Raw genomic sequence first — 24,092 nt, 5'->3', positions numbered from 1 at the left:
GTCGCTAAGTGACACTTCGGCAACAACAGAGGAAACGACCACGATAAGTCAAATCTCGTAGCCGACATCTCTTTGCGGTCGCAGCAATGCTGCCGAGCAACTTCGCATTCCAAATGCCACACATCGCAGTCAACAGTAGACCCATGTCGCGTGCCAGCGCCGACTTTTTGCATCACATTCAATAGCACGAACAATGTCTAATTTTTCTTCTAAGCTAAGCACTCGGCGTTTTTTATATCCAAGTTTCGGCATGACACGAGTTCTCGCTTGCACGACACCAGAATGCTCTCTGGCACGGCGCTGAAATGATGTTGATGTTGATGTGGCTTAACGCGCAAACGCACAGGCGCTTGGAGGCCGTTGTGCTTTATTTCTGAGGCTTGTTGTTCTGCCGGGCCGCCCAATGGAGACGACGCACGGCCGTGTTTGCGTGACGAAAAGTAGAAACACTACGTGTTAACTGATATGTACGCAGTAAGCTGGTACGGCTTATTCGGATACAAAACACATTATGTTCAATGGCCGCTGAGTCGGGGATTTGACTTTACTACTTTTAAAACGAAACTACTGTTTTAAGCGGGCACGGTTTAACAAGGTTTTACTGTATTCGGAAATAGATGAGGCATGTGTATGCTGCAGCAAAAGTCCAGAGACCACTCAGCACATCCCAATCGAATGTGAAGAGATTCACCCAGTGAGAACCGTAGGTAACGTACACCTTCCAGAAGCGCTAGGGTTTACGGTGGACAGAAGCGTCAACCGGTCAACAGTCAAGATAAGCAAGAGACTTTATAGAGTAGTAATGGAAAAAGAAGCAGGGAAGAGATTGATACGACCAAATCTCTTACAGTCATGGCTAGCAGTACAAGGTAGATTTTCAAGGGGAAAAAAACAAGATGTATGCAAAAATGCTAGATAAAAAAACATGTACTGCATACCTGATTAAATCAAGCAAGCTAGGTGACTACTTTTTACCGCCCCGCTTCAAAGGGGATGCCATTAAATCATCATCATCGTCATAGGCACTGTGTGTAGTTTTTCTCTCTATTATGGCCCCTTGAACGCCTGCATTAAAAACATGGTTACCTCTGTGCCACATCTCTGGAAACTTTCTGAGCAATTTGATTAAATTTCCATCATTTCCGACGGTACAGAAAGGGTTGATGCCTACATTTGTGCTTCCATATCCCAGTGGTACTGGGATAATGTACACAGGAAGTTCTATGGCCACAATGAAAGCATTCCCTGCTGGTGACATGAATAATAAACTAGTGAACATTTCCAGTGCCTGCATTTTAGGTTCTGAGATGGGCCACATGTTGAACTCCACAGATCACAGGCCATAAATTTCATGCACTGCTCATACAATAAATAGGTAACGTGAGCTCACATGATGTTCATGGCAACCCCTGTGCCAGAGACTATGAGCATGATGCCTGCATCAATGTCGTAGTCATCATGGTAGATCCGCTGCACGGCCGTGTAGACTAGGATACCCGTCAGCACCCAGATGAACACTACACTCAGCACAGCACCCAGGACTTCTGCAAAATAGAAGACAGTGTGTGGTAATATTAACGAGTGCTAACCATAGGTTCCCATACTTATTCACAAGTGCTCTGACTTGTACTCACTCCCCACTGATTCCCCAGGCATGAGGTAGAGCATTAGTGAGTATGAATGGGAGACAATGCCAGCAGGCTTGAGTCAATGCAAGTATGAAGACGAGCGAGTGCTGGTTAATGTGACTACAAACGAAAGTCGGTGACAGCGATTTAAAAGAGTATGAACATGAGCCACTGTTGACGAATGTGAGTGGATGCAAGTACGAGTGTAAGTGGGTGTCAGTAAGTGCAAATCGAAGCAACCACAAATGTGAGTGAGTGTCGGTGAGAATGAGTAGAAAGTTAAGTGAGTGCCAATGAGTGTGAGTGCACAAGAGTATGATTGAGTATATCGCCTGCAAAAATATTGGTATTAGCGAGTATTTGCTCATTTTGCTGACCTATGGAGCTAAAAAATTGACAGACACTTTAGCATAGGCCAAATAGGGTGAAGGCAAAAGCCTGCTCGCTCAAGAGACATTCATTAATTTACTTGACATTCTCATTCAAATGCGTTGTTACTTATTACTTGTTTTTTCTCACCAAAGGTTATGGACTCGAGTGCCTTAATTGATACTATTTTAGTTGTGTGCCTTAATAAAATTCACCCTAATTAACACCAAACGTTTTGGGTGCGACTCCCACAAAAGACAGTGGGTTCGAGCACCTTAATTAACTATATATGAATTAACTGTTCCTTAATTAACTTCGCCTTAACACCAAAGGTCTTGAGTTCAACTTGCACATAAGCTCGAGGGTTCAACTCCCACCTAAGGTCGTGGGTTTGAGTGCTTGAATTAACTCTATCTTAATTAACTTTGCCTTGTTTTTGGCATGATGAGCGGCATCTGAGACAGCTGTGGCACAAGATGATGAGCAACGCGAGTAGTGCGCAAGCGGCAGTATGGGAATGCTGGCATGATGAGCAGCATCGGAGCCAGCTGCAGAAGAAGACGACAAATATGCGAGCAGTGGCACAAGTGCATGTCTGCGCAAGGCGAGCTCACATGACCTTCTGTACTGCACGCCGCATTTTCCCGACCATCGAGGGTGTGAGCCAGTTAAGGCTATCGCCCTAATAAAAGATCTTCCTTCATTCTGGCAAAGACGGAATCAAAAACTGTCATGGGGCAACACATACAAAGACTTATACACAACTTCCAAGGAACCGATGAAGAAGTGCTCGAACCCATCACCGGGAAATACATCGGAGACGAGCAACAACGGAAGACGCAGCCAGTCATTCACCCGGAGTACGAGGGGTAACCCAATCCGGATTTAGACCAACCTTTCACCAAGTCGGAGATCGTGGCAGCCTTAAGAAATCTCACAAGAAACACGGTGCCCGGCAGGGATAAAATTAACAACAAGACCCTCCGTAACCTTGATGATGGGGCGACGGAGAGTTTACTAAAGTATATCAATGAAAGCTGGGAGACCGGCAGTATACCGGCTTCCTGGAAGCACGCGGACATAACGATGATCCTGAAACCCGGCAAGCCCATTAACCTACAGAACCTGCGTTCGATCTCTCTCACGTCATGCGCGGGAAAACTCTTCGAGCACATGGTCCACAATCATCTCTCGCCCTACCTGGAAGAAGGTGGGCACCTGCCGAACACTATGTTCGGTTTCCGGCCTAACCTCTCCACCCAGGACATTCTACTTCAGCTTAAAGAAAAAGTCATCGACGGCCTCAGCACATGCCACAAGAGTGCCATCCTGGCACTTGACGTGAAGGGAGCCTTCAGCAACGTCTCACACGAAGCAGTGCTAAACAGCCTACAACATACCAACATTGGACGGCGGACATACAACTACGTCCGGGACTTCCTGACGGGTAGAACGGCGACCATAGGCCTGGGGAACCTCAGGACCGGGAAGTTCCAAATACCGCAGAAAGGAACCCCCCAGGGGTCTGTGATCTCCCCGTTGCTGTTCAATATAGCGATGAGGGGATTGCCAAACCTCTTGGAGAACATCGGGGGTATCCGTCACACAATGTATGCAGACGACCTGACCATGTGGACGTGCACGGTATCGGTGGGCGAACAACAAGACGCCCTGCAGGAAGCCATCGACAGGACCGAGCATTATCTACACCACTGCGGTCTTTCATGCGCGCCGGAAAAGTCTGAGCTCCTGATCCTCAAAAAGAGGACAAGAGGGCGGCCTCCGCAGGAGACACCTGACCCAACGTTGACACTACATGGAGTCAACATACCCAAGGTGGACACACTCTGTATTCTGGGCCTCACTTTCCAGAAGGACGGTGCCGTTCTCGCCGCCATTAAAAAACTGCAAGTGACAGTTACCCAAGTCGCGCACTTGGTGCGAAGAGTGACAAACAAAATGCATGGCCTGAAAGAGCAGGACAAAATCAGATTATTAGAAGCCCTGATAATCAGCAGAATCACTTACGGCACCCCGTACCTGGGTCTCAAGAACAGTGAGAGAGACAAATTGAACACCCTAATATGAAAGACCTACAAGCTGGCACTGGGGCTTCCACCGACGATGTCGACGGAGAAGCTACTCAGCCTGGGCATCCACAATACTTGGGAGGAACTAGTAGAGGCCCACAAGACGAGCCAGATAGAGCGACTCAAGCTCACCAGCACGGGTAGGGACTCGCTAATAAGACTGGGCTACCCAGTCGAATATGAGTCCACAAAACAGTGGGTTCCTCTACCCCTGAGGGAGAAGATCACGGTGGACAGCATGCCGAGAAACATGCACCCTGAATACCACAGAGAAAGGAGGCGAGCGAGAGTGAAAGCTCTACGTAAGGCCTACGAAGGACCAAAACAAGAAGTTCGATACACTGACGCGGCAAAGTACAAGAACAGAGCGGCCCACGCTATCAGCGTGATCAATGGCCAAGGACAAGAGGTAGCAGCGGCCTCAGTAAGCACTCCAGACATCGACTGCGCAGAAGAAACGGCGATAGGCCTGGTGGCCACTACGGGCCAGCGAGAGGAAGAACAAATCACAATCATCACCGACTCACAAACAGCATGTAGAAATTATCAAAAGGGCCGCATTTCCAAACAAGCCCTGAGCATCCTCGAAAAACGAGACAATTTTCCAGAGTACATTGTCTGGGACCCGGGACACGAGTCCCTGGCAGGTAATGTAGCGGCTAATGCTGCTGCCCGAGATCACATTCTCGGGGCTATCCCACCAGGTTCACAAGGACCGATAGACCAACAAGATAGCGTACCGAAAAGATACGCCGATATCCTGAGCCACTACAGACTGGGTAGGAGGATCTATCCACCCCCGCATCCCAAGCTGACAAGAGGTGATCTTTCGAAAACTACAGACCGGCTCATTCTCGCACGGCACCCTGCTACACGCCATGTACCCTACGAGCTATACTCACAAATGTGCCTTCTGCTCTACGCCCAATACCCTCTGCCACATGGTATGAGAATGTCAACAAAACCCATCGACACCGCCCATCACCGGACCAACCGTCGAGCAGTCGGAGGCCCAGCTGACAAGCTCGAGCTCTGAAGACCAGCATCGCCTGGTGAGCAGGGCCAAGCTATCGGCTCAGGCATCCTGGACTAGGGACGCTGCCCACCTCGGACAATTTTACCGTCGGGTCATTTCTACTAATAAAGCTTATTCCTCCTCCTCCTCCTTCATTATAGGTTACTGCTGGATTTATAATGATGGTATGGGGCCTCATTTCCTGAAATGAGCAAGAAATAAATAGGTAAACACCTTTTTAATAAAGCCAGTTCACTGGCAAATGGCAAGTGGAGTGCAAACTTCAGAGATGTTGAGCAGGACTTTTTGTTACATCACGAAAATCGGATGTTGTGGTACTAATATGCTATCACAAAACTGTGTTGCACAGGTTCTTCAGTCTAGGGCAGTGGTCACAGACCCTACCATGACCATCTCACTGAAAGCGTATAAAATAGTGATAGTATAGGGCAATATAAGAAATGCATAATATATTTGATGGAATAATATGGGAGATAAGATGAAAGGGGTGCTTGCATTCTAAGAGATGCTACAACACAAAATCAAGATTATATTGTGTCAAATACAGAGAAGTACAAAGTGAAGTAGAAAAGAATGATCAGTGTAGCAGTGTGCGCCTCACTTTCAGTGAGCGAACACCTATCGATACTCTTTTTTTCCTATAACAATATTGCAATGGAGCTCACTCTGACGTGATGTGATGCAGGTGACATCACGAGCATCATTTTTAGTGGCCTTGTCTCATTTTCTACAGCAGTTTGCATTTGCCTTCGTCACTCTTAATGGTCTTTGTATCATATTTCTGATTTTGTTTTCTTTTTGCTTGTTTGGTTAACTGCTATCTTTCTTCATTCTTGTTGCATAGTCTGCTTGTTACATTATTCTTATACTCTATGGCCCACTTACATTCAACTGTCAAATCATGTTACCTTTGTACCTACTTATGTCACTGTACCGCTCATGCCTTAGCTGCCAAAAGGCTGTCGTCAGTATTGAATAAACCACACTACTAAATAATGACAAGCAATAATAATAAATATTTCCTGATCTGGCTTGCATCTAGTACACTGAGCTGAGTGGCAAAAGCATCAGCGGATTGTGATACCACTAGTGGTGTGCAAATAAATTCGAGACAGCACTGAATAATTACACAGTGCCAAAATCTAATTTAATCAAATTGACACCTTTTCATGGAAACCTGTATTTGGTACCTCACAATTCATTAAGCAGAAGTATCTGCCACCATGCGGACATGGGTATTCCTGATCATTGATCTGACATACAATTTAGGTATTCCATCCTTGTTTAACTTTTCTTTTTCACTCCCCAAATTATAATTCATAACAGGCTTGACACTCATACATGTATGATACTCACACACCCACACATTGTGAACAACTTCCCTCCTTACCCCCCCCCCCCCCCCATCAGTCAACATATATTATTGTTCACGCAAACAATTCACAATGTACATCTTACCCTGCTCAAATGTACATGGCGTTATTCCACTTAGCAAAATTTAGCATTGGTGGAACATTCAAAAAGCTTCTTGCAGCAGCTTTTGCAGCAGGAAAAATTTATTTTTGTAGCAGACATTTTGGAGACACAAAACAATACAACACAATTTAAATAATTTTACAAAGCTAGTTATAAATAAAAATCATGCGAACTAACATTTAGGAGGAATCATAAGCTTAGTTAAAAACACCATGTAATGAGTTACAAAGTTATGAGTGAGTGGAAAACTGCTTACAAGACAGCAGCAATAGCGAAATGACATTATATACAGAAGTTGGAGTCTCAACCTGCAAGCGACCTTAATGTACCGTAATATCTCAAGAGTTAGCACATGTAAAATAAAGAGCCAATTGGGTGAAAAGGAGGAGTGAGCTAACTTTCGCGATAGAATCAAGAAAAGTTGAGAAAAAAAAAGAAAACAGTAACCAAAGGTTGTGAAGTTTTTTTTTATGTGTGCTTGTTCAGTCTTCCTCAAAACCTTCGAACAAACAGTCAATATCACTGTTCTATTGCCTCACTTTATTGCGGTCCACCTCAAAATGACAGCCGGTATTGCTAGCATTACTGCTGGTGTTTCAGTGCCCATTAGACTGGCTCCACTTTGTTTTTAATCGTGAAGGTTTGTAACTGCCTGAGAGGCATGTACCCAGGATTTTTTTTTTCAGGGGGGGGGGGGGGGGGGTGCAACCCCCAGGGTAACTTTCCCACGCAAATCAGAGGCGGGTCTACTTTTACTAGTACAAGCATTAATCATTCCCACCGCTTGCTATAAAGGCGTGTAAACCCGCAAAACAGAAATGAAATAAGGTGTATCTGACAAGTACACCTGTGATATACACCTCTGCTTTACTTGGCAAACCAGGAACCAGATAAAATTCACTCACGCAGGAAAGAGGCGCAGGAAGGACACAGCCAAGAACAAGTAAACAAGCGAAAGTGTAAAATGAAGGTTTCTAGTAGTGTTTTTCTAATGAGATGAATTATAGTGAAAGATATATTTGCGGAACAATCACAGTTCCTTTGGGTCCCTCGTTTACTGCTCTACCTAGTGAAGTACCAAGGCCCACAGAGTTTCATACAATAATTACTAGAGGGAACTCTGGCGGCAGTGTCTACGGGAGCTGTAATGGGAGCGGTTGAGCCAGCATGGGAATTATGGGAAGTACATGGATTTGCCTAAACTTCATTCTTCTGGTTTCATACCGCTTCGTGACTTTGTAAGCTCGTCATTTTAAACAATGTACTGCGCAGTAAATAAATAAACATTATTAAAATTGTCTGACCGCAGGATTCGAACACAGGACATCACAGGCACAGGTATGCATCGACAAGTAACAACGCCCTTATGAATTTATCGTGGGCATGCCAGTGCCTTGAGACGCTAGGCGCGTTTCAATTTGGCGACCTCGACAAGCTGAACCGTTGTAATTAGTAGTGATTGTGTTCGCAGTGTCTTCTGCACTTAGAAAAGTAGACATTGCTCTGAAATTTACGACAATGAACGCATACAAAGCGTAATAAATGAATCCACAAACACGAAGAACAGACAAATCCATGTACTCCCCATCATTCCCACTGTGGCTCAATGATTGAAGCACCAGAGTTCCCTTTAGTACATTGTATGAAACTATGCCAAAACCGACTCGTATTGTTATTTGGGAAGTTGCGTAATGATGCATGGCCGCCAGTCCTGTACAACCGTGTAGAGCGCAGGACACTGTTGTTCTAGACGTACTGTGCACGCCATGGAAGGTTAGAAAAACACCCACATAAGCACAGCAGATAAGTGCCTACGTCGGGCAGCTCGACCGATAACTGTAGAAGCGCCAATAAAACGCACGGAATCATTCTCCACTTCTGACGGCGTTTTCTCTACTTCCTTCTTAAACAAAAAGATTTTCATCCATAAATATTTTCACAAACAATGGCTAAATTTGTTAATTTTTGCTTTTCCTTCCTGTTTGGCTGTTGCCTCAGCTCTCTCCCTTAGTAGATCACATAATTTTGAATTTCTTGTGACTCTTGTTTCCCGTTGCCACTTTTCCATGAAAAGTACTCTACAATTAGGGAAAAAAATCAGACGAGGTAACGGGTGACATTCATATTGCTTATAGATTCAATGGTTATTGCAGGGTTTGATTGAAATTTTGAAATTTTTAGGGATGATTATGAAACGTAGATCGTTGAAGAGATATCAGTGGGGCCTTTCTAGCAGCAGCACCTTCAGATTTCAAAACAAACATTGAAATAATGAGAAAGGCGAAAACATTACGCCATCTTTTAGCTGGGAGAATATCAATCTGTTTCACGTCCTCAGTTCAGTGTCCTTTCCCTTGACCTAATCAGCGACTGCTTCTATGCCTCAGCCATAATACTACTGTAACAGCAGCCCACTGTTGGCCGCTGAATAGCTGTCAAGTCTCAAAATTGACTTGGCGACACTTTAGGAGTGGTGGCCTGGCGGGGGGTGGGGGTGGGGGGGGGGGGGTATGTCGCTTAATTTCGGGGGGAGGGGACCCCTTCCTCCCTGGGTACGTGCCTGCTGCCCGACGTCGTCGCTGCCCGCGACAAAGTGACTAAGTTTTGCATGTTTGAAGATTGTTCAGCACTGTTCTTTTATCCCCCATAGTAGTTAGCTTCAGCCAAGGTTACCATTGCAGCAAAGTGCGATGAACGAAGAATCGCTCTCATTCCCAGTCAGCACTGTTCCTCATCTCCAGCAGTAGCTAACTGACTCTGTTTTTGCCGTGGTCACCACTGCTGGCACCAGCAGCGGTGCCACCTCTCCAGGGCAGTGGGATTATGAGAAGTAGGCTATCTTTTGGTGTTGAGGAAAAAACAGCAAACCATGCCAAAAATAGGGGTTGGGTTTCTTTCAGGGTTGGGGGCATCTGTCGGGTTCTTATGGTATAGCTTTACTTCTTATTTCGAATAGGCTCCATGCCTGCAAGTGTTTCTGAGAGCCTCTTTTAGCCCTCCTTCACTTCAAGTGTCTCAATGCTTTGGATTTCGGAGAAGCATTTTATCTTAAGAGTCCAGTATCTTCCTTGCTGATTTGAGTTGATCCTCGAGATTCTCTTCATTTTCCTCATTTCCAGACAACTCTGAATCACCTTAGATTAATGCCTGTTTCCACTCACCACTGGTGCCCCCACATCCAGTCAATGTTGCTGTTGCTTGCAGCATCAGTTGCTTTAGTGCTCCGAATTGTTACTGGCTCAGTGAAATTGTAGCACTTACGAGGCTGGGGACAATGCAGCCCGCTTTGTTGTTTGCTTGAATCAACATGCGGAGGCAAGCTCTATAACCGAAAATGCTGAAGTGCCACCACACATAGGGTGCAAGGTAGCGGAAGTGCAAGCTCTGGTTTTGTTTTCGCAATCATTGCCACGGGACCTCGAGCAGGGGTGTTCGAAGTAGATTATTGCCAAAATGAGGCTTTTACAGCAGCATGCAGAGAGATTTGTCCTTGGTAGCTGTTTGGAGAAAGTGTAGCAGCAGTTCCCCAATTGGATTTAATCACTGTAACTTGTTACAAATGTCTGGTTTGGGTCAAAGATGTGAAATATCTAGGAAGAGAGAGAGAGAAAGCAGAAAAGAGCAGCGGCTCTAACACCCCTAACTCATACTGCTAACAGTTGTTTGGCACACTGTCGAGCTGAAGGAACATGTGTGCAAGCACATTGGTCATGCTGCTGAAACTCAATGCGCTTGAAGTATTCAAGAACCCACCATGGCACTAACATTGAGGCATTCTCATGCTTTATTTGCCAAGCTCACAACTGCCAACTTGTAAATCTCAAAATTCGCAAACCTTTTGCAGACATGACAAGGGAGAGAGGGCAATTAACATGCATTTCATTAAAGTTCCCTGCGAGCACACACCATTTTTTTTTATGCTTATGCACTCTAATAATGTTTTGTCTTTAGACGTAGCTCACAAGCAAACCTCTAACAGGACAGACTGACAAGCAACACATTATTTTAAGATCACAGCAACTTTTTTCAGGGACTTGGCTGTTGCCAATTTTGGCCTTCACCAGAAACTTGTTCTAAGCAAGTACCCATCTGGCATATTGTGGGCTACATTGCCACAATACAGTCAAGCAGCTGCCATTGGGATTTCATTTTTATATGCATCTTAAAGACAGTGCCTTACTAAGCAAGTTACCCCCCATTTTCCCATATCGGGTATGCGTGTTTCTGGTCTGTTTCTGTGGCCAATCCTGAAGATAGTGCAGTCTAAATATGTGGGCAGATCCCGAAGGTTGTGCGGTCAAAAAAAAATTTAAGCAACTCGATGCTCCTCCTACTCCCCTTACGCGACGCGTGACGTGACAGAGTGCATGAGCGGCGATCCTGTCACGTTCTGAGCCCCAACTCGCTCAAGGGGACATTGTCTTTGACCGGTGTCAGCTACAGGTTAAATAACCTTTCAACTATATTTTGCAATCTTGTGCCGCACCATCTTTCAACACCTGAGCAAAACTTATTCTTCGCAAAACTTGGCGCAACATTTGTAAAATTATAAAAGAGCCCAAATTCGTAAACATTACAACAAATATTACAACAAATGCACCGAGAGGACAAACCCTGCAGCCTTGGCAAAGAAACTCAGCACTGTACAGGAGGCTGCCTCGGAAGTTATGCAAAGGGTCAATGTACATTCTTTTTAATGATCAAATACCACCATTAGCAATACAATGTCCCTCCTTCCTTCAGTGCTTTTGTGTTTCCAAAATGAGTGAAGCAGTATCTTCCCAAAGTTTTAGCACAATCACTGAGCAGAAAGCCTGTCAGACACCAACTTTCAGGAGTTTGCCATGCTATTTGTCTACAAATGAGCGAAAAATGTTTCAGAGATTGTTATTGGGAGGCTATCGGCAAATTACTGCATGACAGAGCAAGCCATACAAGTAACTACGCAAAACTACATGTCTCTTACCTGCACGGTAGAACCCAAAGGACAGTCTTTTTGTGGGCGACTTCTGTGCAATCCAGACAGCAAAAATAGAGATCAAGAAACCAGCCAAGTCGGCACATAGGTGTGCTGCATCTGACATGACAGCTAGGCTGTTGGACATGTAGCCACCTGAAAACAAAGATGCGATCATCAAATAACACTCTGTGCAGAGTTCCACGCAAGAAATACAATGCACCATATCTAAAAGCATGATTGTTGAAGAGCTAGCCCTGTTCATGTTGATTACACCAATGTAATCAGCTCAGTCGCCAGAGTGCACTCAATTCACAGCAATGTGTGAACCAAAGTGTGAATAGAACAAGCAGGGAGGTTTTAAATTAAAAGACAGAAAAATTTTGGACAACATCCAGGCGACATCTGTCATACAAAGGCTGTGAAGATAAGCACATAATGCTCATTATAACAGAAGGCGTACGAATCATGTAAGCACCTAAAAACTGATCGATTCGATGGAGTTCATTGACTGAAAGCATTACTGAGGCTATTAGCGACGCCACAGTAGAGGGCTCTGAATTAATTTTGACCAGCTGGGGTTTCTATAATTGTGCACATAAATTTAAGCAGACGAGCATATTTGCATATCACCCCCATCAGAATGTGGCTGCTGCAGCAGGGAATATAACTAGTGACGTCATCCTCAGTGGCAGAACCCCATAGCCACAGAGTCACTATGGCAGGCAGTACCATAATCTATGAAAGGAAACATATGAACATATGGCAAGATAAAGAAATGAAACGAGAGTGATGCTCTTCCTTCTAATGCCTGCATCACTTCTTGCATGTTTTTTTTTTTTTCTTTCTGTGTTTATACTGTGTGCGAGTGGAGAGAATGATAGATCAATCCCGCAACATGTCATACTTGCCGTTTACTCGAACTGCCTACAAAGCTGCGGTAGATTCAGCTCATCCATATCAGATTCAAATGGAACAGTTCTTGTTCACAGGTGCTAAACAAGAAAGGTTAAGGTGAAGAAACATTTGGGACAGTTGCATAGTGATAAGAAGGAACTGTGTCCTTCTCCTTTTCACATCTCACCGCGGTGCTACACAACATGTGGCCGATGAGGCTAATAGCCACAGGCTCACATGTTCCCTTCCTTAAGGATGATGATACTACCTCAACACTGTACTACTACTGCAAAGCATGTGCGATTAGTTAGAATTAATTAATGCTTGTATTGGGGTTAGTTGGAATGGCATAATTATAAAGCAGCATTGCACTAGTTAAAGCACAGAAAGATTTGAACACGGGCACAGACAAAGCACTTCATTGTCTGTGTTCATGTTCACATTTTGTTTGTGCATGTGTCTTGACTTCTGCAGTGATGTTTTATGACTCTTGAGCATGTTTTCTTTTTGTCAAGTATTCACTGGTTTAAGGCCAGACAGCAACCCAATGGAAAGGGCACAGCCACCATCACTGATAGTGTGTAACTGTTGATACCAAGAACACTGATAATGCAAGTACTGACAGTGAGAAATGTTGAGCACTAAGAAGGGTATTATTATCACCTCGTTATGCAAGATATGTAGAACAGAGGGACAGTTAATCCTTTTTACCACAGAGCGGGAAACATTATGCTTCATTTCATGAAACATTTTTTCACAATCCCTTGCAAACCATTACAGTGAACTTTGAACAGTGTTCAGGTTCCACATTTTCCACATTGCATTGTATTTGGCTTTAGCACTATAACATCACTGCTTGCACTAAAGCTGTGCTGTGCATAATTAGGATTTTCCCCCTGGTACTTCACTGACCATAGTCCATGATGGGGACACAATGTTATTCATTGAATCAACGACTTTTTATAGTGATTATGGTGAAGATACTAACCAATTACTTCAGCTATCATAAATGTAAGGCAAATGAGACAGCTGACAAAGAGTTGTTTCTGCGCCACCTTAGACGAGAGCCTTGGCTGCTGGTGTACATGGCAGTGAATAGACTCATCGCTGTCATCTTCACTGGTGTCCTGCGCAGAAACACACAGAGCGCGCATAAACTCACTGAAATGCAGAGACGTACGGGCTTGCCATGATTTTGTTGCGTTAGTACGAGAACTGTTGAAACTCCCGAGCGTATGCAAATGAATTAGGTGCATCTGACATAAAACAGAGCCACAATGCACTTTTCACTGTGCTTATGTAGTAAGTGCAAATGTCATGCAACAAGATATCACTGTGGCTTAAAACTTTGTACACAATTAATGCATTTTTCCGAGTCAATACGCGTTCTCCGCATAATACATGCCATCAACATCAACACAATTCAGGTTCTTGTCCTAAATGACCACTTTAACTGCGTATTTTTATTATTATTATTATTCGCAGCTTTGAAGCTCGCCGCAAAGGTCCAGCGGGTGCCATGTGACAAGCAGCCCTCAGCTTTAGTCAGCAAACTGCGCAGCACCTCGCGGACCGTGCGGCAACCTAAAAGGAACAAAGCTTACAGTACCCAAGATGGGTGGTGGCGAAAATGAAGTATCAGCGCTGACTCCTTTTAAATATATTTCTCAAACTTGCTGTTCGCAACCACTGTGTCCCATATACTCACATAAAGGAGTGCGGAGCTTTCACCACCATTGTGCCTGTAGTTCATGCAAGCATCTGATGCGATGACAGGCGTCGTCTCGCCGTTGTGCTGCGCTCCGTTCGCTGAATTAAAACTCACAGGTAGCCTGCTTTGGCGTGGGCACTGAGAAGACGGGTCACTGGCGTTGCGACAGCGCCTACACAGACAGAAATCCTCGTTCTCATCCATCAGACTCAGCGGTGCGCTGGTAATGTCTAGAAGTTCTTCGTCTCCGGAAACTGAATCCTCGGAGCAGTACGCTACACGTTCACCAGTAAATAGCTGCTTGACTTTATCACGAACATGGGCAAATTTGGCGGAACCACTGGATGCCATTACAGCTGATAAAACCAGCGGGCTCCGGCCTCCAGCTGGAGGCAAACGACGGCACTAACAGCTCAGATTGCGAGTCACTTCGATAGCTTGCCAAGACATTCGACCGTCCCATATCGCTCAAAAGCCAGACAGTGAAATAGTTTGAAGTCCAGCAAAGTACAAGAAAAAAAAACCGAGGAAAGTCGGCGTTTCTTCACGCAGCCAGCTACCGAGACGCCGGAGAAATGTATCAAAACGGGATGTATGTGAGTGCGGATGAATGTGCATTTGCTGTTATGACTTATGCATTGACTAACCATACGTTTAATTAGCAGAAAGTAAAACTGTTTATTGTGCTGACAATTACTTACTTATTCGGTTATGAGCACCAGCTGTTATACAAAATTTACAGAAAATAACAAATGCAAATAGAAATCTAAGAACTACTTTTTGTACGCGGATACAGATGGCGCCAACAGACCAAAATATATCCACGCATTTTAGACCACGGCAGCTATCGAGAGCTGTCAGTCTTCCGGTAACGTCACTTCCGACTTTGGGTGGCGTTTTCCTCTTTGCATTATCCCCGCCATCTTGAGTGTGATCTGCACACGGCTCCAACCTGAATATAGTCCCGCGGGGATATTTAAAGTTACGGGAGATACAGGTAAGATACGATTTCACCTTTTCCACCGCTCGTGTAGGCCACTTCGAAACGCGGTAGCGGCGCCCACTGAAAAGCCGAGCAGAAGCGAGGTGACTTTGCCGCACTACGGCGTATGTTGCCGTATATGGAAGGATGGTGAATGTCTTCCAACAAGCTGCGCCATCCTCCGAGACGCTCATCTCTGAATCAGGCATGCGGCGGCGGTGAGCCGCAAGTGTCAACTCTTGCACAGTGTCATGTCTTCAGCAGCAGCAACGAACACTTGTTCGAGCATTGGCACGCCGCACTAAGCCTTTCCGAATGCTGCAGTTGCAATGCTTGCTTTCTGGCGGTCTAGCATAGCGTCGCGAGCGCGCGCGCGAGCGTGCGTGTGGCCGGCGCCGATTTATCTGCGTATTCAGTTTATTGCTTCTCAACATCGTAATTTTTATTGCTGTCTGAAGACATCATTAAACCCTAGTCTCGAAAAAGAAAAGGAGCTTAATGCGCTTCGTTTTATAAATCAAGCATACACAAACACTGATCCATGTTTAGCCTTGAATGCAAGGGTCAAGTTGGCTTCACTGTAACGCTAGGGATGTCCGTTCGGTTCGAACGTAATTAGGGTGTCTCTGGCATATACTTTCGCTTGTTAAAAGAACCAAAATTCGCCTTGAAAAGCCACAGTGAGCGAAATCACGTGACATAATTGTCGTGCCAGGTATTTGCACATGCGTCGAGTTCGAAATATGTATAGTATTTACGCTGCTCGCTTTGACAGCTTTCGCAGTCCCAAATCTTGTGGCGGGTCTGAAGACTGTGTTACAATGGGACCGAATTACGCTGCAACAAGGGATAGACGCGGAGCACTTGCGCTGGCACATACGTCGCCTCGTCAGCTGGGTTTTTAAATAGAACTCGCGAATTTCAGAGGGCGCATCGCAGTTTAAAATAAGACTTTAGTGCTGTTTTCACGCTAGTGTTGTCAATGCCAAGCTCTTATCTGTGCAGACCGCGAGGTGGGCACAGTGTAGGGCGTCGCCACTAAAGTCTTGCACATTCGTGTGTGCTGTCGGTTCAGTGATGCTGCGTCGAACGTCAATACGCTGATGAAAATAGCAAACGCACGTTCCTCCCATGCGTCATGTGCAAGTGCGCGCGGCACTCGGTCCTTCTGATTTCAGCAGCTTTTTGGGCTTGTTGGTGCATGATTTGAATAGAAATTAATAGCGCGCAGAGGTTCGTGTGTGTCTGAATTTTACTGTCTCGTCCTCTGCGCGCTATTCATTGCTATTCAAGCTTTCCGATTTGTCAGCTCTCTGAACTGCTTACGTTAAACAAACTAGCTAATCCTTGTAGCTAACTAGTGACGCTTCCTACTAATTATTTCTCTCGGCAGTGTTGCTGTCACTCATGGAGAACGTTCGGACTGCAATATTCGTCCACCATTCACCGAAACTAAGGACCGTACCGAAGCAGCTTCCTGCGTAGCGTTTTCTTTCTGTTGCGCCAGGATAGGTTGCTCAGCCGTACAACTTGTCTGCACTTCTGGGCTATTTGGTTCATTTCACTTGTAATGCTCGTTGAAGTGCGGTGATTAGTGACCGTTGGTAATCTGAGCCCTTGACGCGTTCGGTATAATTTACGTTGTACTGCAGCATGCGTTGTATGTGAAAGTTATAAAAACACCCGGGTAGCCGATGGCGCCGCCTATACCTTTTACCGTGAACACGAGAATCCGTATTTCCCGATTGTCGTGCTTCATCCGCTGCCGACTGTAGTACGACATGCATAGTAACGGTGTGGTGCCCACACACAGCCCCTTATATGCGAGCTGCTTCGACCGCCCCCTGGGCTTCGCTGTAGTGCAAGGGTTTATAACCGTTATGTTTGCTACATAATCACCGCACGCATGACGGCCCTCTTGCACGGGACGATTGCGGTTTCGTGCCCTTCAATTCTGGTGCGCACAGATCACTTAGTCGCCCCCTACTTCGGCTTAGCGTGTTTCAGAGTACCGTACACGGACACTGTGTTCAGTTCGTTCGTTTTTCCAATATCTTTATTTTTCCGGATTTTTGCGACCTACTCCCTCATGCTTGCTATCACCGCGGCATGCGAAATTCCCTCACGTGAGTGCTACTCCCGCATTCGTACGTGCATTTTGTCACCTTCGATGCCGGCGCCTTTTAAAACACGGGCGACAGGCGCTTTCGTTTAGCTCGCACGAGGTGCGGAACCTAATCTCTCGCACCCCATGCTGTGTGTTACTATCAGGAAATGAGAGGTAATCAGCTTGCCTGTGTGGAAATTGTGAATGAGACTTTGGGTGCCTTCTTACAATAAACCATGCATAATAAACACAGAAGACATGCGCAGTTTCTAGCGCAACTGTGGGCCAGAGCACTGTTCTCGTTCAAGAGCATTCACGGCTGCCGAACGTTACGTGGTTCACTTACGTCAATACAAGCTCAAATAAGCGACAGTTTTGGTGATGGCTTTCGGTAGTTCCGTACCAAAACGTGTTCACAGCGGGTCGACATTTTGTCGCTCTTATGTGGGCTTAGTGGCTTAGAGCAGGATTCGTGAATAGCTGCTGTTCAGGTTGGTCGTTCGGATTGATCGCGTTGAAAACTTTTCTATCTCAAACAAGGTTTCTGCGCATTGCAGTTGAATTGCTTTATGAAGGCCTCGCGTGTTGACGTAATCAGCGCGCATGGTTATTACCAAGCTGGTCGTTGGCACTGGCTCGAACATGGTGCTGCTGATTTCTGACGTATAGACGGGAGTCAGGTTATGGGCCATTCGAAGGCGCGTAACTAGCTCCAGTGGCTCCATGATCGAAGTGGTCAGGAACGCTGTGACACAGCGCACGCGAGACGAAAAAGCGGCCACAGTGTCGTGCTTCCGTTGCACGAATAAGCAAAGTAGAATGTTCTGCGGTTTGCCTCTGTGTATTGCCTTTCTTTTTTTTTTTTTTTTTTTTTTTTTTTTTTTTTTTTTTTTTTGTCCCGCATGTCCTGGCTTACCGCTTTCCTTCGCCACCTTGCGTTGTCTTCGGTTACGAAGGCGGACCCGCTTAAACGGTTTCCATCTTGGTCAGAGTTCGCGCACTGACTTTCAGCGCGTAGTTATTGTGTTAGGTTTGCAACGCACCGAAAAAAAGGCGTGTTCACAGAAAACTGGTACGCAAACCGGGCTGCTGGTGTGTATTGCACAGAAATGTCCGTTCTCCGAGTGTCTCTGTACGTGCCTTGCCCAACGTTGCATCATCCTTTTCCATTAGTGCACCGTAGTTTTCCACCTTCACGTTCTGCGGTTGCGAATTAAGCTGCTGCTCCAGCGGCACAATGAATGCCACAAGGTTTCGTAATATTTCTTCTCGCTTTTTCTTTTTTTAGCTCGCTGGTTTTGTACAGCTGCTCCTAAACCGTCTGCGCTACACGCGCAAGTGAAAAGCATAAGGAGAGAGAGCGAGAGGAAACAAAATACAAAAGAACTTCCCGGTCTCTATTGTGTTTTCCAGGCACCGGAAATCGGGTGGCTTTCGATATGCGCTAATCACGAACGATAAAGTGAATGGTGCGTAACGATAAAGTCAGTGGTGCGTAGAAATCGACCAATCGATCAACGGCTCTGCGGACGCCGTTGAAAACAATTTTAAGAGCTCATCTTCAGGGGATGCGTCAGAGAAAACTATTACGCGACTACGGTTCCGAAGCAGCAAACGTTCGTCGTCTTGTCTTGTTTTGGTTTAGTTTTTACGAGAAGCTCGCCGTGCTACATAGTATTTTTGGCACGAGAACGCAGGATAAAAGTTGAAGAAATCCAAGTGTGTAGATCCCATTGCACACACAGTGAGTAAGCAATCGTAATTAGAGAAAACGAGCCGCGCAAGGGCTTATCGCTGTACGCGTACAAGGCAAACACTGAAACACAGAGCGTTAACAAATGCGTCAGTCACACAGGTGGTTACATATGTGACGAAAAAATGAAAGCCTTATCAACATGTTTGGTTGACGCAAACAAAGTTGGAGCAAAACTGAAACCTCCACACAATCGTCGCGATGGACAAGTACGAGTTTTTATAATTGCCGGAGTGGAAGCAGAAAGTTTAAATTTAAATGCGCAGCCCTCGTTCTTGCGATGTTTACATATTCAAACGACAGTAACTCTTATTGTCGTTTCTGACAAATATTAAATTATTTTATTAAGTTGGACGTACAGGAAAATGTACAAAAGAGGTTCTCAAAATCTGTGCCGCGGGTGCCCTCTGTACGCGCTTAAATTTGGACCCCCCAATAATTCTCGACACAAGAATTGGGGCCCCACGCCACGCAAACTTTCTCCTCCGAAAAGAAAACCCGCCGACTTGCGAAAAATGCAATCAACCTCTTACAGTAATACATATCCTTATAACATGTCCACAGTTTGAAACACAGCGACGAAAGCTTTTACACAACCTATATAATTTACATCTACGTTTACACCCTGCTCTATTACTGGCGGATGACCCGCTAGTGCCATTTACTAACCTGTTCCACTTTTTAGAGACAACTGGTTATTGACACGAACTATAATGCAATGCAGGTTTGCCTTCTCTAACCTTGCGTTTCCTTTTGTCTTGTGACTGGCGCAGGATGGCCTTAGTTGCCTTTGTGCCATTAAACCCCAACCAACCAACCAACCACGCAAACGTGTCCCCGAAACATACGTTTCTTTTTTCTTTTTTTTTTTTCCTCGGGTAGAAGTATATAGCGTTGTGTTCTGTTGTTGTTCACTCCGCCTCGTCTGTGTGCGCTGTTAACCCTCTGAAGTTCCGGGCAGTATAGTTTCTACACGCATTTTCTTAACATAATAAGTATGCTGCGTCCACGTAACGTTTTTCAAAGAGACGGTAACATGTATGTGTGCTGTTGCTTCTTATTTTTTTCAAGAGCGTTGATTGGACGGCGCAAGCGGTTGAACAACACAACTGTCATTTCCTATTCCTAAAGAGAAACGGTCATCAGACACGCGCGTTGATTTTATTGAAAAATTGTTTCCTCTTGCGAAGAAGTTATCGCTATAGAAAGTTAGTTCTTCTAATCTTTTCTTTTTTTCTTGTTTATATCTGTTCACTGTCGTCAAGCGCATATGCGACATATAGTTTTTAAAGTATAGGAGCCTCTGAATCAGGGGAATACAGCCTCTGAAGCCTCTGGAGCCTCTGAAGTACCACAGGGGAATACCGCTAATGCTTAATAGGAGCGAGACGCGCACGCAAGTTGCATCGATTTGAGAAACTGCGTGGTGAAATGAATCGGGAAGGAAAGAGGATGAAAAGGAGATTGACGGGACGAGTGCGCACTTCAAATCGGACTGTGAGTGCGTAACAATGCGTTTCATTTTCCACTGTTCGTTTCTTTATCATCCACTGTACCAAGTGACTTGATACCGACGAAAACATCGGCACGTCGTCGCCGCAGCCACTCATGCGGGGCCGAAACAATGGAAGATTATACGCGCCGTTGCGAAATATGGCCCCGGGATCCACTATTAAACAGCACACAGACCTACAACGCACATCTCACGTTCGCTTGCCTAGGTCGTGCCAAATACACCATCTGTGGCGTTCTGCTGTTTTGCGTAGAGTCGCAGGTGTGATTTCCTACCTGTGGCAACTGGATTCCGGGGAGGGGGGGAGGGGTGCAGAATAATGGAAATGAAATTTGGCATCTGAACATGTTTAATTTACAAGAAAGATATTTAAAAAAGGGGGCGGGGGGAGCGCGACGTAGTTGGCATGGCACAATGACGTCATTGATGCCGTGGTTTGGGTGCTTGAGAAAGAGGGCAAACAAAGCACTGCGATCCTCCTGTATAAGATTTTTTTTTTCCAGTAACACGCATATACTTCTAAGTTAGTAATGTGCACTGAATCTATTGCTTGGTCTAATATATGCCTTTAATTTCGCTTAAAGCTCGAACATGTACGATCAAAGCTTTAGTTTTAAATGCTAGAAATGCCTTAACTCCCGAACACGGTGCTTTCGAGCTTCCGAGTTAAGTACGGAGAATAGCATCACGACAAAAATTGACGCGAGGAGCTCCGACGTATTATAAATAGCACTTCGTGACCGCGTCACGCGTGCTTTTGCCGCTGTTTCTCCTCGCAGCGGATGCCGTGGCGAAAATGCTTTGGCACTGCCGCCGGTATACCGGTGCCGCCGAGAGAGGTGACCGACTGAGTGGCGCCCGCACGTGCGTTTCGTGGTTCGAATAGCGCAGTACGCGCTATAAATCAAACCAGTAATGCCGTTCTTTTATGTCTGCCCAGATACGCCGGTGAACTCCACCGAAGGGGTGTTCTGCACGCACGCTGCGAATCGGGCTAGTTGGTGCTGATCCATTGCTGCAAGCAGCGCAAGACAGACGACACGAGCCAAAATTCCGACTGATGTGAATACGCAACACGTTTGCATTACTCAGTAAAAACGGACAGCGTGCATAATCGTAGAGGTCGAACGCCTCGCGCTACCGCAGTGTAGTACATTGCAACTTAACATAAGTATTCGAATATTACATACTGTTCTATTTTCTTCATTTGTTTAAAAGTGTGCCAAAAGCGTGCTTACGCTGGCTGCGAGGCGACTATATACCTCGAGTTACAAGGTACATTCTGGGGTATTACATGCCACAAAAATCTGATTATGAGGCACTCGATGATGGGAAAATCGGGATTAATATTTTGACCACCTGGGATTCTTCGTTTAAATTCTAATGAGACTTTCACGGCCGGGAATCGAACCCGCTACCTTGAGCTCACCAGCGCAATGCCGTAGCCACTAGCTACTACGATTCTATCAAAATGAAAGTGATTTCCCGCACCAGCGGGCAAACAAACGTCCACCTTTGCTTGTTTATTTTTTTTTTCTCTCTAGTGCAATGTGCAGTCTAAACTAAAACCCGCTATCCCGTCTTTTCACTCGAATACGTGCGCTGCACGAACACTTCCACCAAGCGCCGGAAGTGCTCTTTTCGTCCGATAACGGGATATGAAAGCGTTTCGTGCATGTATGTGGGGGGTGGGGGGGGGGAGGAAGCTGCGGGCACGGCGTCACACGGTCACGCCGTCCTGTACGTCCTTCGGCACCGTCTCCTTGTCGCGCGAATAGCTGCGAGACGAACGGCGCGGCCGCTGGTCATGGTTATTTGCGCATGGCCCACAATTTCGTCTCCCCCTTCCTCGCAGGAGCGCGTGGCGATGATGAGGCGTCTGACGCCCCTACCCTTACACCCCTTTTTTTGCGTTGTCCACTTTGTGTTTTTGTGTAACAAGAAGTGTTTACCGCCGGCATCTACACACACCGAATGACCTGCTATAAAGCTGCTGGAGATAGGCGGGCGGCCGAGTGGAAATGTTTGCATAGAGCAGTCCTGTCTGATCTGCCTTCGGATAGAGTGGCGTCGAAATTTACGTGCGAAAAAGAGCCCCGGAGTGAGCTACCGCCCTTCGCCCAAGCCGACCGGTAGGTGCACCTCGATGCGGAAGGGTCGCTCTCGTCTTTCCCGGCAGTTTTCGTGCGGGCGAGCCGAGGCATTCCGTTGCGAACGGATCGAGAGACCGTTCGAATCGCCCAGTTTGCCAGGCTGTGCGATTTGAACGTTCAGCCGTGGGACGTTGACGAAGCACACGACTCGGGTCCTGCACCTGGACACGTTTGTGACCAGAGAATTGACAAATTTTATTTACTGCACGAAATGTAGTCAAGTTATCAGACGGGGAATCCTGACCCGGTGCGGTTCGCTATAACCGATACCTTGGGCGGTATTACGTTACGATTCGGTTCGTCTTCCATTCTTCTTGCCATTTGTGGTTGGCTCGAATATAACGCCCTTTTCGTTATCGGCGGTATCGGCCACTCGCTGCGACAGGTTCAGGAATGAATAGAATCGATACGAATTCTTGCTTAATACTGCCCCTTGCCGATTTCATTCGGTAATGTCGTTGTGAAACAGCGCGAAATTCTCCCAGAAGAATGAAAAAGTTGCATAAGCATCTGTATATTTAGCCTTGTGTAATTCATTTTTTTTTTCTTTAACGAGTGTGCGATTTCTGTTGCGACATGGGCGCGCTGCCCTGTTTCTCGCATCAATATATTTATGTTTAAAAAATTCTGGGGTTTTACGTGCCAGAACCACTTTCTGATTATGAGGCGCGCCGTAGTGGGAGACTCCGGAAATTTGGACCACTGGGGTTCTTTAACGTGCATCTAAATCTAAGTACGCGGTTGTCATCGCATTTCGCCCCCATCGAAATGCGGCCGCCGTGGCCGGGATTCGATCCCGCTCGTCTTAGCAGCCCAACACCCTAGCCAATTAGCAACCACGGCGGGTAATATGTTTATGTTGATGTAAACAAATTTACTGTTGGTAAAACAGCGTCTATCTCGCACCTTCCTTGTGTCCCATCACAAAAAAAAAAAAAAAAAAAAAAAAAAACGCGCTGTTACTCAACGATGTCACGCCTTGCGTGCCGATGGAAGCGAGTGCGTATGCCCAGATGATTCGGTCGTGGGAGCGGCGTATCGTCTCTCTCTCTCTCTCTTCTAGCGTGTAAGTTCGCTTTTTGCGTGTTCTGATTGATACATTGATTCATTCGGTTGTTCACTTATATAAATATTAAATAGTTGCTATTCCACTGTTGACCAATGTTGAATATGGCGTACATATCGGACGTGCCGGCTAATGCTGTGTTCAGAAACTCTGTACTTCAGAAAGGGCGCTTATTGAGTGGCAGCTTCGCTGTAGGACCTGTAGGTTACCTCAAGAGCCCTTAGCTGCTACTCTCTAATGCCAGATAGTTCAGTAGACACGAGGAAAGAACTGTTGACGGGCGGCGGATGGGTGCTCGAGTATGTATACATATGCACGTTCACATATGTCATGCAAGTTCGGGGGGTTCAGCTC

The 24,092-nt window shown here is 45.9% G+C and overlaps 2 protein-coding genes across 5 annotated transcripts in view; one reads left to right on the top strand and one right to left on the bottom strand.

Moving 5' to 3' along the window:
- Positions 1-24,092, bottom strand: part of LOC126531742 (proton-coupled zinc antiporter SLC30A2-like) — an 83,383-nt gene that overhangs the window by 22,484 nt on the left and 36,807 nt on the right. Inside the window, exons 1-5 of one of the 3 annotated variants that reach the window (XM_050179448.3) lie at positions 15,179-15,624; positions 14,162-14,336; positions 13,442-13,580; positions 11,566-11,712; positions 1,391-1,544 (exon numbers count right to left, since the gene is read on the bottom strand). In XM_050179448.3, coding sequence (XP_050035405.2) covers positions 1,391-1,544; positions 11,566-11,712; positions 13,442-13,580; positions 14,162-14,206 — 485 coding nt within the window. In that variant the 5' untranslated portion in view covers positions 14,207-14,336; positions 15,179-15,624. Of the gene's footprint in view, positions 1-1,390; positions 1,545-11,565; positions 11,713-13,441; positions 13,581-14,161; positions 14,924-15,178; positions 15,625-24,092 lie in introns of those variants that run through there. The other 2 variants (XM_050179447.3, XM_050179449.3) reach the window with 2 other exon arrangements.
- The window catches only part of LOC126531739 (zinc transporter foi-like), a 112,290-nt gene continuing 103,241 nt past the window's right edge, over positions 15,044-24,092 (top strand). The window contains exon 1 of one of the 2 annotated variants that reach the window (XM_055071422.2): positions 15,044-15,161. The gene's annotated coding sequence lies outside the window, so the exon portion shown is untranslated. The remainder of the gene's footprint in view (positions 15,162-24,092) is intronic. The other variant, XM_050179435.3, reaches the window with a different exon arrangement.

The sequence above is a fragment of the Dermacentor andersoni genome, chromosome 5, assembly GCF_023375885.2.
Source record: "Dermacentor andersoni chromosome 5, qqDerAnde1_hic_scaffold, whole genome shotgun sequence".
NCBI lineage: Eukaryota > Metazoa > Arthropoda > Arachnida > Ixodida > Ixodidae > Dermacentor > Dermacentor andersoni.
Note: the sequence above shows the minus strand (reverse complement) of the source record. Positions and strands in the feature narration are given on the sequence as shown.